At 43.9% G+C, this 15,834-nt stretch overlaps 1 protein-coding gene across 5 annotated transcripts in view; it reads right to left on the bottom strand.

The window, feature by feature from the left end:
- Nucleotides 1-2,459: 2,459 nt before the first annotated feature.
- The window catches only part of bptf (bromodomain PHD finger transcription factor), a 34,203-nt gene continuing 20,828 nt past the window's right edge, over nucleotides 2,460-15,834 (bottom strand). For 2 of the 5 annotated variants that reach the window (XM_076265293.1, XM_076265290.1), the window contains 17 exons: nucleotides 15,500-15,650; nucleotides 15,189-15,309; nucleotides 14,007-14,235; nucleotides 13,309-13,476; nucleotides 10,799-10,935; nucleotides 10,511-10,625; nucleotides 9,150-9,409; nucleotides 8,735-8,996; nucleotides 7,224-8,338; nucleotides 7,019-7,101; nucleotides 6,671-6,896; nucleotides 5,691-6,022; nucleotides 5,402-5,575; nucleotides 4,890-5,082; nucleotides 4,358-4,442; nucleotides 3,978-4,164; nucleotides 2,460-3,462 (listed from right to left, as the gene is read on the bottom strand). In XM_076265293.1, the coding sequence (XP_076121408.1) occupies nucleotides 3,453-3,462; nucleotides 3,978-4,164; nucleotides 4,358-4,442; nucleotides 4,890-5,082; nucleotides 5,402-5,575; nucleotides 5,691-6,022; nucleotides 6,671-6,896; nucleotides 7,019-7,101; nucleotides 7,224-8,338; nucleotides 8,735-8,996; nucleotides 9,150-9,409; nucleotides 10,511-10,625; nucleotides 10,799-10,935; nucleotides 13,309-13,476; nucleotides 14,007-14,235; nucleotides 15,189-15,309; nucleotides 15,500-15,650 (3,848 nt within the window). In that variant the 3' untranslated portion in view covers nucleotides 2,460-3,452. The remainder of the gene's footprint in view (nucleotides 3,463-3,977; nucleotides 4,165-4,357; nucleotides 4,443-4,889; nucleotides 5,083-5,401; nucleotides 5,576-5,690; nucleotides 6,023-6,670; nucleotides 6,897-7,018; nucleotides 7,102-7,223; nucleotides 8,339-8,734; nucleotides 8,997-9,149; nucleotides 9,410-10,510; nucleotides 10,626-10,798; nucleotides 10,936-13,308; nucleotides 13,477-14,006; nucleotides 14,236-15,188; nucleotides 15,310-15,499; nucleotides 15,651-15,834) is intronic. The other 3 variants (XM_076265291.1, XM_076265294.1, XM_076265292.1) reach the window with 3 other exon arrangements.

Consider the following 15,834-nt stretch of genomic DNA (forward strand, 5'->3'; position numbering starts at 1 on the left):
CGTTAGCTTGGTAAACTGCGTTGAAAAGACACGCAAACAAATAATCTGTAGCTTTACTAACTAGACAGCTAGCTAACATGATATTCCACATGCTCTTCGATAACGTTACGTTAACGCACTGCCAAAAGCTGTCAAGACCTAAAACTAACCAGCGAAGAGTATCGATACTTAAAAGAACGTTGTTTTAAAGTTGAAAATCAATCAAGACAAACAGCAAAAACATGCTTAAAAGCAATTCGCAGCACCTTAAATATGTATATGATAAAGGACCATAACTTGACTTACCTTCTCTGTCTGGATAAAAAATTTGATGTGTGGCAGTAAGATGCTACAGACCTTTAAATTCGCGGGGCAAAGCTCTCTGATTGGCCCGTTCGAGCAAAAGCATTCACCCATTGGACTGTTCAAAAAATTCAAGGGAAGTCTCGGAGAATCCGAAGAATGCACATGATCCAATATCGCGATATTTTGCTAACAAATTAGTCTCATCCATATTTTTTAGATGCATGCATTTCAGATGCATTTCGATCAAATTATTATATGTCGAATCGTTAAAGGGAGCTATAGATATTGGAAAGACTTGTATTATGTGTGCAAAATATGTGCATGTCATTTCAACATTCCGTAGCACAGACGCCTTTAGTTAACACCAACATACTGTACCCTCCAGAATTAGTGGCATCTGCTAAAGCTGACTAAAAAGAGGAATATAAAATCATCTTTTGGAAATTCATCTTAATGCCTTAAGTCAAAAAATGAGGAAATATCCAACCTTTAAGGACACCAATTGTAATAAATGTTCTTCCTTAAAAAATACAGGGGTCATAAGTATTGGCACCCCTATGTTAAATTCCCATAGAGGCAGGCTGATTTTTATTTTTAAAGGCCAGTTATTTCATGGATCCAGGATACTATGCATCCTGATCAAGTTCCCTTGGCCTTTGGAATTAAAATAGCTCCACATCACCACATACCCTTCACCATACCTAGAGATTGCCATGGTTTTATTTCAGTTAGCAATTAGTTGGTTTGATTTGCATTGAGTTAATGAGCATAAAAATTAAACATAAAAATTAAACATTTATTTATTTATGATACATTGTTCATTCACAAAGAAACTGGGGTCCTTAAAGGTTGGATATTGCCTCAATTTGTTACTTAAGACATTAAGATACCTTTCCAAAAGATTATTTTATATTCCTCTTTTTAGTCAACTTTAGCAGAGGTGCCAATAATTCTGGAGGGTACCATAGTAGTCCTAGTCCATTCCAGCCATAAACTCAAAGACTTTTCCTCCGTGGTTCCTCGTGGAATGAGTTGCCCAGTGCTCTCTGTTCCTGCAGTTCTGAGTCTTTAAAGAGGGGTCTAAAGACATACACCTTTAAGTGGTTCTTATGAGGTTTGGTCTGTATATTGTGTATATATGGTATTTGTTTATTTTCATTTGGCTATTGATCATTGATATTGCATCGACATTATTGTTTAATATGGCTATTTTCCTTAATGTAGTCTGACCAACACTTTAAAACTGTTCACTGTTAATTTTGTAACTATTGTTTTGTTTTTATTTGTAAGTGACTTTGGACAAAAGCATCTGCTAAATCATATAACCATATACATAACCATAGTCATATCATGATATAATAGAATTATAGGTAATTTCTGATGGACAAATGTACCAGGTAAATAAAAACATTGTTTTCATCGGTGTAAGAGTTCAAGTCTTCATTTATTATGTTTCATATACACCAATATTTTTTCAGCTGTATTAGAAAAAAGAATATTGAAAAAAATTGACAAGTTTTACAAACAGGCCAAGTTCAACCTCACATTGTGGTTTAAAGCCTCATAGTCTCCCTATGCCCCCCAATCTACAAAGACCACATTTTCTGGAGGAATAAGTCCATACTAGGGTGCATTACCCAAGTACATTTGCTTTTGCATGTTTAGTCAGCTCCAGGTAGAATATGGGGAAATTAAGTCTGAAATCCAGGCATCAAAAATCTTTTCAATGTAGACACATCATTTCAAAAAGACTGAGAAGTTTCATAAGTTAACTTTAACATAAGCTCATTTAGAGAAAATCAATTTCCTGAAGTGGCATTTTTATCTCTCCACAGGGTGTCATCAATCCCAAACCTGTGTTGACAAACAGAAAGGGAGGGATACAGGGCTGGTCACCAGCCTCAGGGGTCAGCCATGCTGCTCAACTTTGGAACGGGATCCAAGACGCGGCAGCCGTGAAAGGAGGCCATAGGCAGGCCGGAGGGTCAGGGAAGAGTGGAGCACCAACGTCACAGGGATCTGGGTCCACCACCAACCAACAGTTCAAGAATCAAATTCTTGCTTTATTACGATTTTTTTAGGGCGTGAAATGGGGTGCAGTGCGTTCTAAGAGGCTGAAGGTTGTAGTTTGTTGTTATGAGACCTAGAGAGCATGGGGGGGAAAAGCAAAGAGCTGAGAAATAATGTCTTTATTGACTTAAAACAGGATTACACAAGAAAGAAGTAGAAGTAAACAAAAAGGATGAAAATAATGGATGGTCTGGGGTCACTTGAGCAGCCATGTTGCTGTAATCCATTGGGAATGCCTTTTTCAGTTATTACAGTGATGTGCAATGATAGGAGGGATCCAAGACATGATGAAGATAAACAAATATTTATTGACCACAAAAGTCCTTTCAAACCTAAAACAATCTTTCCAAAAGGTTTTGAGGTTCTGCATAATCTGTTGTAGAGGCCTATTTACAATTAAAATGCAAAAAATCTAAAATTGTCAAAAAAAAAAAACTAGTCAGCAATGGTATTTATTCAATTAAAACCATGCCTACTTAACATTTATTCATGTAAGATCTGTTATTTTCTTGGTAAGACATAATTCAGTCCAGGGAGGAAGAGCTAAGATGGCAAAACCTATTTGATAATGATCTCACAATAAAATGTACAACTTCAGGTCAGGGTCAATCAGGGTCAACTTAACAAAAACGGAAAAACAAATCAAATGCATTAAATATTAAGTTATGAGTTTCAAAATAAATGTTTCTTCACTGATGAGTTTAAGCAAAGACAAACAAAATATTGTTAACTTTACTGGTACTGTTATTAGAGGTTGACATGAGACACGAAACATAGAAACAAGTCAAAAGCATATCCCTTGATTACATCTGTCTTCCACGTAGCTTAGTCAACATGGCTGCCACACAGTGATTGTCATAGAAGGCATCTTTGGAGTTAGGCTTATTCTTACGAAACAGTATTTTTTTTTTTTTTTTGAAAGAGTGTGATGGGTGACTTTCAGAAATTAAAACAAAACACAAAAGCTGAAATGGTTCTTAAATATGAAATCACAGATATTTCCTCTGTTTATGAAACAAGTCCCATGATTTGAAACTAGAAGTTGACCCCTGGCATCCAGCTCTGAGTCCAGAACATAACGTCATAATGGGCATGACTTATGACAATCTGCAACAGAGAAGAATGGGTGGGGACACATTACATGCAGGTGACACAAATGCAAGGCAGACACAAATGGGGAGAGATGCAAAATGCTTACACACACACACACACACACACACACGCACAAACACACACACAAACAAACAAAACCAATGACGATGCAAAAAGACCACAGCCATGCATTTGTGTTCTTTGTCACATGAGCATGATAGAGAGAGCCAGGAATTGAATCTGAGAAACAGAATGAGATGCAATTATATGAAATTCATTCAGTGTTAAGGGGTAAGAGATGCACAAACAACAAAACTACACTGCTGTACAAACTACATGGGAAGGTGAAAAGAACGATAAAAAGTACAGGTGAAGGAGATGATAAAATGTACACGTGATGCAGACAGAGGAGTGAAGAAGTGATCCCCAAGATCCCCTTTTCTTTATGTATTGCAAAGGTGGCCAAACAGGCCCCCCCAGCTTAGAACGGAATGGTTCTAAGGATGCCACTGAGGAACACTTTGTCTTACCTGCTTGCTTTGAATGCTTTGAGTTTCTGAACAAAGAAGGACTCCAGCACCTCGGCGCACTGGTAAAACGGCGAGTCGTTTGGGTTGTAGTAGCGGCAGTTGTCGAAGATTTTGGTCATGTCCGCTACGAATTCAGTCAGTTTGCTGTAATACCGCCTCTGCAGTCGCTCCTCCATTGTGGACAGATCTGAGACAATACAGTGGATGGTTTTAAGTCTACAACCATCTTCAAGATTTTATACAAACTGGGAATATGTAGCTACATGTGTCTTCTTAAATCTTTCTTTAGGTCCAACAGCAGTCCAATTTACTCTAAGAGGAAAACACCTTTCTGAAAGGACAAGGAAGACAGTAAAGATGGTGGGAAAGAATATCCATACCCATTGGTTCCTTAATGACACCGTAGTAATCAGGAGCATCATTGGGGTCCACTGGCTCCAAGAACGGCCAGCCCATTTTGTGGGCCTAGTTGAAAAAAACAAACATCGCTGATCAATCAACGATACATTGACAGCAAAGACCACTGACTAGTCCAATGGCAGAGATGGTACAAAACCAGTTATATTGATTATGTACCTTTAAACTTTCTTTCTAAATCCGTCAGTTGTTCTACTCTCATTCAACCCTTCTACAGATCAGCACTGAAGTTACCAACCTCCATATATGTATTAAAGGTCAATTAAAATTCTTAGTGTCCTGTATAATCACACAACCATATAAAATTTGATTAAAAAAGACCTGATATTCCACAAAATGACTAAACTAACTGATAAACTGATGAATCTTTTCCTAAAAGCCTTGGTTAAGAAATATGGCACGTTGAAAAACACATTAGCAAAAAAGATTGATGAACACAAATGAGCAATATGGGAGTGCAGATGAGGAGGCATACATGCAGCGGTATGTCTTCACCTGTAAGCAGCGTAATATTCTTTTCAAGCCTTCGTAATCCTTGTCTGTGAGCGGCGTGAGAACGGTCATGGCATCTTCCGTGGACTGGCACTGCGGGCACACATATTCATCAATCTCCGTGGCTTCACTCTGCAGAATGCCCACGCAGCGACCATGGTACCAGTTCTGGCATCGGTCACAGCCAATGTAGAATCTACAAGAAACAAAGTAAAGTTGATAAAAAACACTGGGTTAAAAACATCCAGATGCAAAGTTAGCATTCCAGAGCATCAAAGAGGTTGTATCTTAAGCATCAAATAGGAGAGTTTAAGTTCAGAGTATAGGAGACCACAGCACGGCATAGGCGATCTATAAACCAACTCTAGCTAAACTCTTGGGCCTATAATTACCGTACAAAAAGTCACAAACTTCAATCATCATTCCCCTGGGGATCAATAAAGTATCTATCTATCTATCTATCTATCTATCTATCTATCATTTCTTCACATTTCCCATTTTGCACAAATACTTACTGGGCTTCATCGTACGGTGTCCGACAGATGCAGTACAGCTCCTCAGTACTACCTTCTTGCTGCCTTTTGCAATCACTGCAAACGTAGTCCTCCATTTTTCTGGCCTCCTTTTCAGTGATACCAACACAATTGCCATGAAACCAGTTGGAACAAAGGTCACAGCCAATGTAGAACCTGTGACAAAGAAATGTTTGAGCTGGGCAACTGGCAATTTTGTTCTCAGAACAACTTCCTTAATAATGCTACTGTGGTCTCATTAGGTTGGCTGCGAGTGCACTAGCATGCTTACTTTGCTTGGTCATAGGGTGTTTTGCAGACACAATAAAGCTTGGTGTCCTTCTTGGGATCCTTTGAGGTAGTGGAAATCATCTTCTTCTTCTTGTGTTTGCCGGACGATGGGGACTCCCGCTCGTCGTCACGCTTCCGCTTGTGGCCTGCGGACGGCGAGGTGAACGTAGAGGAGGACGAGGTTGGGGTGGAGGACGAGGAGAGTGCGCTGGCTGCCTGCGTGCTGGCTGCTGCTGCTGCTGCTGCGGCGGCTGCCTGTGCTGCCTGGGCCGAGGCAGCCTGGGCTCGCTCCTTCTCTCGCCGCATCCGGCCCAGGTCTTTGCGTAGCTCGTCCTGATGAATGACAATGGAACAAAATGGATGACGACTTTGTGGGACTGATGATGATCTGTGGCCTAAATAATCAGCCACATGCAATAGTCTTTAAGTCATGAAATGCAGGCATGGTCAGGTCCAGCAATCAACATATCCACTCAGATGAAGTATGTTTGTCAGGCTAGACACATACATGGCCTCAGAAGACATTAAAATGATCACTGAGCCTTTTCATATTATGGTAGTTGTTGATGTGAAATCCAAGGATATAATCATATCAACTTTTACACACAAGTCACCAAGATGTGTTTCAATCTTTCACCACCAACCCACAAAATGTGTACCCATCTTGTTAACATTAAGACAGGCTCTTATTTTGTGTACAAATTATCTGAGCATATAAATTATACAGGTTTTGAAGGTCTACTGAAGGTACAAACATCTAACATCAGAGGGGTAGCGTTATTTCATGAAGACTACCCCTAACGTCCATTAACACATTATAATCAATGTAGTATAGGTACTCCACATTTTCAAGAGTAAATAGTCATAAAGGTAAACGGTAAAGGCTCGAGTGCACACAGGTGAGTGATAATTCGTTCCGCCTGACCACCGACGAGAAGGGGCGTTTGCCGTGACACATAGTGTTGACTACTTGCTCCTTACCTGCACTTCTATCTGCAGGTCCTTGTCTAGCAGGGCTCTCTTCTTGAGGATCTCAGCCTTGAGCTGCTCCTTGTGCTTGTAGAGCAGTGCGGAGAGTTTGGAGGCGTTCTGCTTGCTGCGCTTCTGCTCCACCGACTCCTCCCGCTTCCTCTTCTTAGCTGCCTGCTTCTCGTCCTTGTCAATCTTGTCCAGGATGAACTTCATCACCTGGTTGCACACGATCATCCTGGGGAGACAACCCAAAAAAGTTAGCAGATTGGCTAAATAAACAAATGATGGGTAGACATGGGTAGGCAAATCCAGAGTTGGATAGACTTTAAATTGTGAGGCCATGTGTCCATTATGTACCTCTGGTTTTCCTCTCTCTCCTCAGGGGAAACAGTCTTCTTCTGTTTTAAGTGCTCTATAACTGCATTCTGCTTCATCACCACCTGCAGAACACAAAGGCAATCACGTCACAATCAAGAGCATGAATTCATTCTAGTGCACTCGTGTGTATCTCCACCTCTTTAACCAAAGCCCTTAGTGTGACCCATCCCTGTCCCTGTCCTACCTGCTTCTGGAGGAGGTCTCCCTGGCTGGTGGCCTGCTGGGCCTGCTGCTCCCTCTTGGCCTCCTGCTGCTGCCTCTTCTTCAGCTGCAGCTGCTGCTGCTGGTCCCTCAGCTGCTGCATGCGCTGGAGCTGCTCCTGTACGCTGGCCGCCTGTATGGTGACCACGTTCTGCACCTGGCCCCCGACGCTGACCACTGTCTGTTGCTGCTGCTGCTGCTGTTGATGATGATGATGATGTTGCTGCTGGACAGGGGAAGCGGTGGCGGGCTGCTGCTGGATGGTGATGGGCAGCTGGAGCTTGATCTGCTGGGGGACGCCGCCGCCTTGCTGCTGCAGCTGGGCGGCCACCTGGCTCTGGATCTGGGAGAGCACCTGCTGCTGGATGCCCGGCACGGCGATGAGCTGCTGGTGGAGCTGCAGCGACGGGCGCACCTGCACCTGGACCTGAGCCTGGAGGGGGTGAGCTGTCCCCGCTGTCGCCTGGGGCTGCTGCTGCTGCTGCTGCTGCTGCAAGGAGGAAGCCTGGACCTGCACCTGGGCGTGGACGGGCACAGGGACAGGGGCGGCAGCAGGAGCCGCAGCCAGGACCGGCCGAGGCTGGACCTGAAGCTGGGCCTGGCTGACCACTGTCTGGCCCATCGTCGAGGCGACCGTGAAGGTGCCCAGAGTTTGGGCTGCTGCTGTGGACACCTGCACCTGTGCCAGCTGCTGCTGCTGCTGGGGTTGCAGGGATTGGTGCTGGAACTGGAGCTGTGGCTGGGCCACAAACTGAGGCTGCTGCTGGACAGACACGGGGACAGACACAGGTACAGACACCGGGACAGACACGGGGACAGACACAGGTACAGACACGGGGACAGACACGGGGACAGACACGGGGACAGAGGTGGGAGTCTGGGCGAGAACCTGGGCTGGAGGCAGTGAGGATACTGGAGAAACAGACATGGACATCGAGGAGGGTGTGGGGGCAAGTGCCGGCACAGACGCTGGGATGGGTGTCGGGACAGGGGCCTGGGTGGGGACAGCCATCTGTGGGGGGGGCTGCATTGGGCCGAGGGGAGGGGGTCCAGAGGAGGCAGGTTGAGGCTGCAACACTCTCTGATCAGGCTGAAGACCTGGAGGAGGAGAAAGATCAAAGAATAAATTACCAAATACCAAACCTACTTTCTTCAAATTTCAAATAATTGTATTGACCATTATCTGGAATGCCCACTAATTCCTCCATTGGTAATGTAAGCATCATCTAATCTCAACTACATTTAACACCTTTGCAAATGATGTCAACATTCAAACACACATGTTAAATAAACAAATTCTCTCTATCTCCATGGCCTTAATCAAATAATGAATAAGCTAATGACCGCTTTAAGCTAATGACCGCCAAAATCCAAAATCTCTTCTTTGATGCCACTAATTTCAAATCCAACCATGTGCCAATAATTTCTAGTCCAACCATGTGCCAGTCCTTTGCTTTGGACTCCCGTGTGGTGTTGGGTAAAGTGAGTGCTGACCTGGCACTGCAGCTGTGGAGGTGGCAGGGGCAGCAGGGTTGCTGGTTGCGGGCGTGGGGGTGGCCGCCTGTGTGGAGGATGGGCTGGGCGTGGGTGGCATGGGCGTGAAGAGGAAGCGCTGCACCTGGCCATTGGGCATGGCCGCCTGCATGAGCTGCTGCCCCGGGCTGGGGATGACCGTCACGCCGGCGGGGATGAGCTGCAGTTGACCAGTCGTCTGGCCCTGACCCTGAATCACCACGGTCAGACCCTGATTTCCACCCTGATCGCAAACACACAGACACTTTTAGAAGGAAGCAAACAGAACCATGGAGATGATGACTCAATCAAATAAAATATCAGTTAAGGTTAATAAAACACTGAACAGTAAAACTACCTTAAAACATGGTATTGCCCAGTGGGCGCCTGTTCTCACCTGTGCCCCCTGGGTAAGCTGCGTGAGCTGAGCCAGCGTCAGTTTGACCTGGGCCTGCTGGGGCCTGGGGCCAGGCTGGGCCACTTGGGGCCCCGGAGACTGACCGGGGGAGGCAGGAGTCACAGCACGCGGGGAGGCCATGGCTCCGGCCATCCTTTGCACGCCGCCACCCGCCAGCATGGTACTGGCACTGGAGCTGGTCACAGCAGTGGACACTGGCTGGCCGCGGATGATCTGAGTCACTACCTGCTGCGTCTGACCTGGAGGACACAAGGAGCGGAATATGTTTGCTTCAATCCACTACAAATTACCGCTACAAATAATACATTTACAAGGGTGTGGTACAATTAACAAAATGCACACAATAATGGCTGTAAAATATGGCAACATTACAATATGGTAACATTTCATTTCAGTTTTAGGACTCATGCACATGATAGACAGTGACACAAGAAATGGACAATGCCGTAAGATAAAGGCGAAGATGTATGCTGTTATAGCCTTACCACTATCAAATACTTAAAGGAAAATTCCGGTATTTAGCACTTTGAGTCCCTTTTCTGGTTTGTTTTGGATGAACTAGAGTGGTGGACACCGAAATTTTTACGATTGGTCCCGTCTTGACTTTTCTGACTTGTTTTGAATCGCCTTTACCGCTTCAGAGTGGCTGCCTACAGGCATGCACAAACATGTCCTTAAAACAACCCTTAACGTTTGTTTTCAAAACTGTGCAACTCATCGAGTGGTTAGTGGTGTTCGTTGATTATTAAAATCAAATATATCGGCGCAATGTATGATTTCCAGCCGTCTTATTTGCTATTGTGGAACTATTTTTTCAGACACCTCACAACCGCGTATAAACTTCCGCTCAATATTTGAGCCTGAAGCATAGACGGTGGCGCAGTAATATCAACGTGCAATGAGTCTTCCAACAGAAATCAATGAGATTTTACAAAATGGCAAATAAAACACGACAGAAACTACGTCGCTACGCTACGTTTTTATAAAACGGCTACCACATATAAAACATTAAAAATTGATACAAAATAAACAAATAATCATGAAATTTAAAAGCTATTTCATCTACAAATGTCCATTCTTCTGCGGATACCCCATAGAATAGTTCCACCGCTAGTAGATTCATATCGGAATTGTTGCTCAGCAACTTTGAATTTTAACCGTTATGCATTCTAAGCGCATTAATATAGAACGAAATGCGGTCTCAGTCATGCTATATCAGGAAAATATACAATGGCATCGAACACGATTCAACCAATCATAATCAAGGACCGGAACTATCAGTTTTATAATAAAATAAAAAAACCTCCTTGATATACCGTAGATGGAATACAAAAGTATACCTTGCTGGACAACCAGGGGTGTGCGGATAATGGTTTTGCCCAGCGTGGTGGCCTGTTGCAGGGGTGAGCGGATCACCGTCATACCGGGACGGAGGGGGGTTCCTGTGGTGATCACCTATGTAGAAAAATGAAACTTTTATGTAAATTGACTGGTCATTTGCCTCTTATACTTTAGGACTTGTGTGTGTTCAATATAACTTGTCATTGTTTACATGGCAGCATCATGTTTGAAGTGTGTGTGTGTGTGTGTGTGTGTGTGTGTGTGTGTGTGTGTGTGTGTGTGTCTACCTGCTGTGTGGAGGTGACTGTGTTGGGCTGGATGTTGATGGTGGCTGTGCGGGGCTGGAAAGCGGTGAAGGACTGGGCAGTACCCGGGCTGCTGCTGGGGATGATGCCCACCACCTTCTGCTGCACCTGGACCACACCTGCACAAACAGAGAACAGTGCTGAACCAGCCTGGACCACAGCAGGCCACACACAGTCACAGTCACCAGATTTTCACATTCATCTGACAGAGGCTGTTGGATGGGAGCACTCTGGTGCTTTCTGTTCACCCATGAAAGAAGGAGAAATATGCAGGGATGCTTTCACTAGACAGAGGCTCTCAAGCCTGACTAATGGTCTGGGTGGTTAGCTCAAGACTTTTAGGGATTTTCAGCATAGAATTCTCAGTAGGACCTCTGAGCTATATTTGTCTGAAAACAAAACATTAGCATGCCTTGTTTTACAAAAGCAGTCTTTCACAAATAGACTGCAAAACCAGCAAGCATTCAAAAGCTCCTATTTATGTTCAGAGTAGCGACATTCAAAACCATGTGTGCAAGCACAGGATCCAATATTTGCTCAAACATGGACATAAATACAAATGACAGCAACACAGGGAACATTTTCCATAAAGAAGAAATCAAGGAAAGACATCTGTGCAAGTCTGTCTATTCTCTAAATAAAGATGCAGCATTGACCCAGCAGTAGTGTTGTCACGATACCAAAATTATGACTTCGATTAGATACCTGCCATAAATATCACGATGCTCGATACTGAAACGATACTACGGCGAAATCCTAAGATATCTGGAAAAGAAGGACTCATACCTCCTCCAAGTGTATTGAGTCATTTGTGTTGAATTCGGTGCACTTTTGTAGTGTGCAGGTCAATTCTGGGTTCTAAACTTCCTACATAATTATTATTTTTATAGTCAGTAAAATAGTAGGCCTACTTTGTGTGATTAAGTCCTTTATTTTTTGTTATAGTTCATTACATTGTGTTGTGTTTTGCCAATAAAGTAGCTTTAAATAGCCAAACTAGGTTAGATCAAGGTCAGTGTTGAAATTACTGCATGCAAATCACTGAATGCTATGCAGAGGGGCCTAATCTTTAGGCCATCTGATGTACAGTAAAGGCTTCCGTAGGCCTTCCCGTGTTCATGGGATTTCTTTGACAGTTGCAAAGGGAAAAATGTGAGGATAGTCTTCTTTGCGCCAGTACGACGTTCCAACCATTCAGGTCTTCGTCAGATAGGCACACCATTACCTGTTGCAATATGTCTGTGTGCATTCCTACATTAGCCTACGTCTATTTCTTTGATAACATGATTTGCTACCACGTAACAATAACCCGCTATTATTATTAGGACTCAACACGCTTTGGTGGTATTATATGCTGTGGGCTTTAATTAGCGCATTTCGGGTAGCCTATCCTACATCTGGGCAATACTTATTGAACAAATTGCAATCTACATGCCATGACAAATATTACCAGTAGTACTGACCGAACATGAAATAGATTGTTTACAAGTTATGGTAATGTTATTCTGGCGTGAACATTGCGCTTTCATCACGTTAGTACCGTATGATTACAGCTCGTTATGTCTCGTCAAAATGATTACAGCTCGTTATGTCTCGTCAAAATTAATTGATGAAGGAAGGTTCGCTTTATTCCAGAGAACCATACTCGTTTCACTTAGGCTAGACTAAAACAAAAGAGAAGAACTTGGCACTAACCATGTAGTCGTGTTTTCTATAGCATATTCGTTAACCTGTCGTTCTTTGAACAAAAATGTTGGGATATGTCTGCGAGGTGTTTAGCCAAGTTCCATGCGTAGCCTACTGCTTTTAAATGACTTGGAAACATATTTCACAAACGGGCCTCTGTGTACCTGATGGCTTGCCTTCACTATTCGCGATGTATCCGAAATAGTTGCAGATTTCACTTCACCTTTTGTTTTATCCACAAGGCGGACGGTCGGCAAAGAACTACTGTATGTTGATGTTGGCTGCGCACTCACTCACTCAGAGCTGCCTGCTTGACACGCCCACTTGCCTAGATGCGTACAAGGAGCAGTGAGAGCAGCAGTTCAGGCAGACACAGAACGTTGATTTTAATAAAGTATCGATTCTAAAAACGTCGGAAATCGTATCGTTTTTTGCGTGAAGGCATCGTGATACCTTTTTAGTATCGATACACCGTGCAACACTACCCAGCAGGGCCCTCTATGTATGCGGTCAAGCCTAGTTTAAAGGAACACACCAACTTTTTGAAAAAAAATAACCTTATTTGCCGTCTACCCCAGAGTTACATAAGAGGATACATATCCTCTTCTCTGTGCGTACAATAACCCAGTCTGACATTGTTAGCCTAGCTTAGCATAATTCAATGGAAGAGGGCTAGACCAGTTAGCCTATAGGCTTGTTAAAGGCGGATATATATCCTCTTATCAAACTCTGAGGTAGAAGGCAAATAAACTTCCTTTAAGTAATCTCAAAATGGTGTCCCACTGGTATGTCAGACCGGCCATTACCTCCTTGCGTGGACGGCACATTGACCGTGACTATCTTTCCGCTGGTTGGCAAGGGCAGAGTGGCAGTGATCACTTTGCCGGCCATGGACACCGGTGCGGTTGCCACCTGGAACGCTTGCCCAGAGGTGGTCACGCTGCCCACTACTGTAGCGACAGGGCTGGTGGACGCTGAAAGATACACGTCACACACCCACTGTCACACCTGAATATGACAACGGTTTGAGACGAAGCTATAGAGGCAGTGGTGTCCACTACCATTTACAATGGGGACTGATGGATTTTTGAATGGGGATTTCCATTTGAGGTTTTATTCCAGTGGATGCTTGGACTATGCCGATCTATTTGTCTGTTTGTGGTTGCTTTAAAGTCTGTCTTAGGAAAAGAGTGGCCTCATTTGGGACTCCAGAGTGGACACCACTGGATTCTAATGTCGCCAAGCAAGTGTCCTAAGCTTTCACTGGGCACGACGACGACCACAAAACTGTAAACAAATTTAAGCAGCGAAAATGACAGCCAGACTGACCAATCAGAAAAAAAAAATAAACACGAAAACCACACCATCACAAGCAAATGAAAGAAACAATAATAAAGGAAGGCAGACAAACAGAATTATGCTCACGGTGAAGTCTTTCTACAACCCTGTAAGGACACTTATTCACAAACACACCCCCCGAACGTTAACAGCAACATGAACTGACCTTGACTAGTCTGCCCCTGCTTGACCCAGGTGGCAAACGATTGCTGGAAGTTCTTGTTCTGCTGGAATGTCACAGGTGTGCCCATCTTAGTGGCCAGAACCACTTTGGTCCCGGGGGTGACTGTGCCCGTGAGGGAGCCCACAGTGATCTTCTGGGGGGTGCCAGTGGTGGGTGTGGAGGGGGCGGCGGTGGTGCCAACTGCCCCTGGCTTCTGCTGTTCCAGGCGCTTCTGCAATCACAACCAAAGGGTTTATATGGCCACTGCTGTGGAGACTTGCAGAGTGGTGCAAAAAAGGACAGGTAGTAGTGCAAAGACATATAATGCGTATATAACATATATTTTTGAATTTCCAAAACATCACTGCAACACAGAATTTAGCTACATATGTTTTTCAGAAGCCAAAATCATAATTGAAATGAATACTCTGTTAATTGCACAGCCCTAGTTAACAGATTACGCTTTAGCCCAGAGGTTCTCAATCGCTTTGGTTCCAAGGACCCCCTGTGGGGGAGAAATTTTGGAGAAAATTTGTCATCGTAAAAATGAAGCATGTGCCATTTGTATTCTCTGAAGTTGTAGCCAGGTTCACCATGTGTTTTCTGGCAACTTGTTCTGTCTTTTGACAACTTTAGATTTGGCATTACTTGTCAACATGGTCCGACAAACATTTCTCTACATTCATCAGTTAGCTAGTTAGCAATTAAACCATGTAAGCAGCAAGGGGAATGGTTTCTTTGTTAACAGATTCAAAATAAATTTAAATTTGGCTGGGAACAAATATACACAATTTACTTGTTTTATTGGTGAAAAGGGTCATCATCTGTACATATGAATTTTTAAAGTGATAAACCACAACTTCATAATTTAAAGTAAATTCTTTCGCGGACCCCCTTGGCAATGGGTTGAGGACCCCTAGGGATCCCCAGACCCCACTTTGAGAACCACTGCTTTAGACCATGAAAACTATAGCAGCAAACCCATGAACAAAAGCAGTTCATGCAAATGACAAGGTCACATTCATGCCCCCGTTTCCAATAAATGACCAATACGAACAAAAGGCCCATTGGAAAGTTGCCCCAGACAGCCATGGTTAGAGGCATTCTCCCCACACCCCAATTTGGTGAAGGGGGGGAGCTTCCAGTCCACACAGATACGCGGGGGAAACAGTCTGATTTTCCCACCTGCTGGGCGGCCAATCTCTGGTGCTTTAGCTGAGCTTCCAATTGGGCCTTGCACTCTTCTGCTTTCTTCAACACACTAACCTTAGCCTGTTCAGACGACTGCACCTTTTCCCGTTCCACCCTGCCACAGGAAAATAAAGTGAGATTAAGATTAGGGCTGCTCAAGTACAGTTCAACTGATACAGTATTTGTGCAATTCTACTACATGATTTCATTGTTTCAATTCCACACTGTACCAAATCTAAAGGTAACCACTTCACTTCATTCTCTCTTTTCATAAATACAACTGAGGCAGACTCCGGCCATTTTACCTTTCAGCAAATGCTCTGATCTCCCAGAGCTCCAGGTCCTCCTCAGCCACCCAGGTCTCCACCACCACCGGGCCCGTCTGCTTGGTCGGCTCCGGCTTCTTGGGTCGCAGAGCACTGGAGCGAAGGCCCTTCCTCTGGGGTGTAGGAGACTCTGTGGGAGGGAGAGAGCCTCACCTGGGTTAAATGTTGCTTTCTCGAAGAAGAAACTGACAATTCCCAAATATGATTATACATGATCTGATAACATACGTTTTGTTAACTCATTGAGTGCCAAAAACGTAATATTACGTTTTTAGCTTTTTTTTTTTAAATTACGAACTAGACACTCTAATACA

Source organism: Alosa pseudoharengus, unplaced genomic scaffold (assembly GCF_046254945.1).
Source record: "Alosa pseudoharengus isolate Yale_2024_CS ecotype anadromous, Long Island Sound unplaced genomic scaffold, YU_APseudo_1.1 YU_APseudo_1.1_scf_4, whole genome shotgun sequence".
NCBI classification, from domain to species: domain Eukaryota; kingdom Metazoa; phylum Chordata; class Actinopteri; order Clupeiformes; family Clupeidae; genus Alosa; species Alosa pseudoharengus.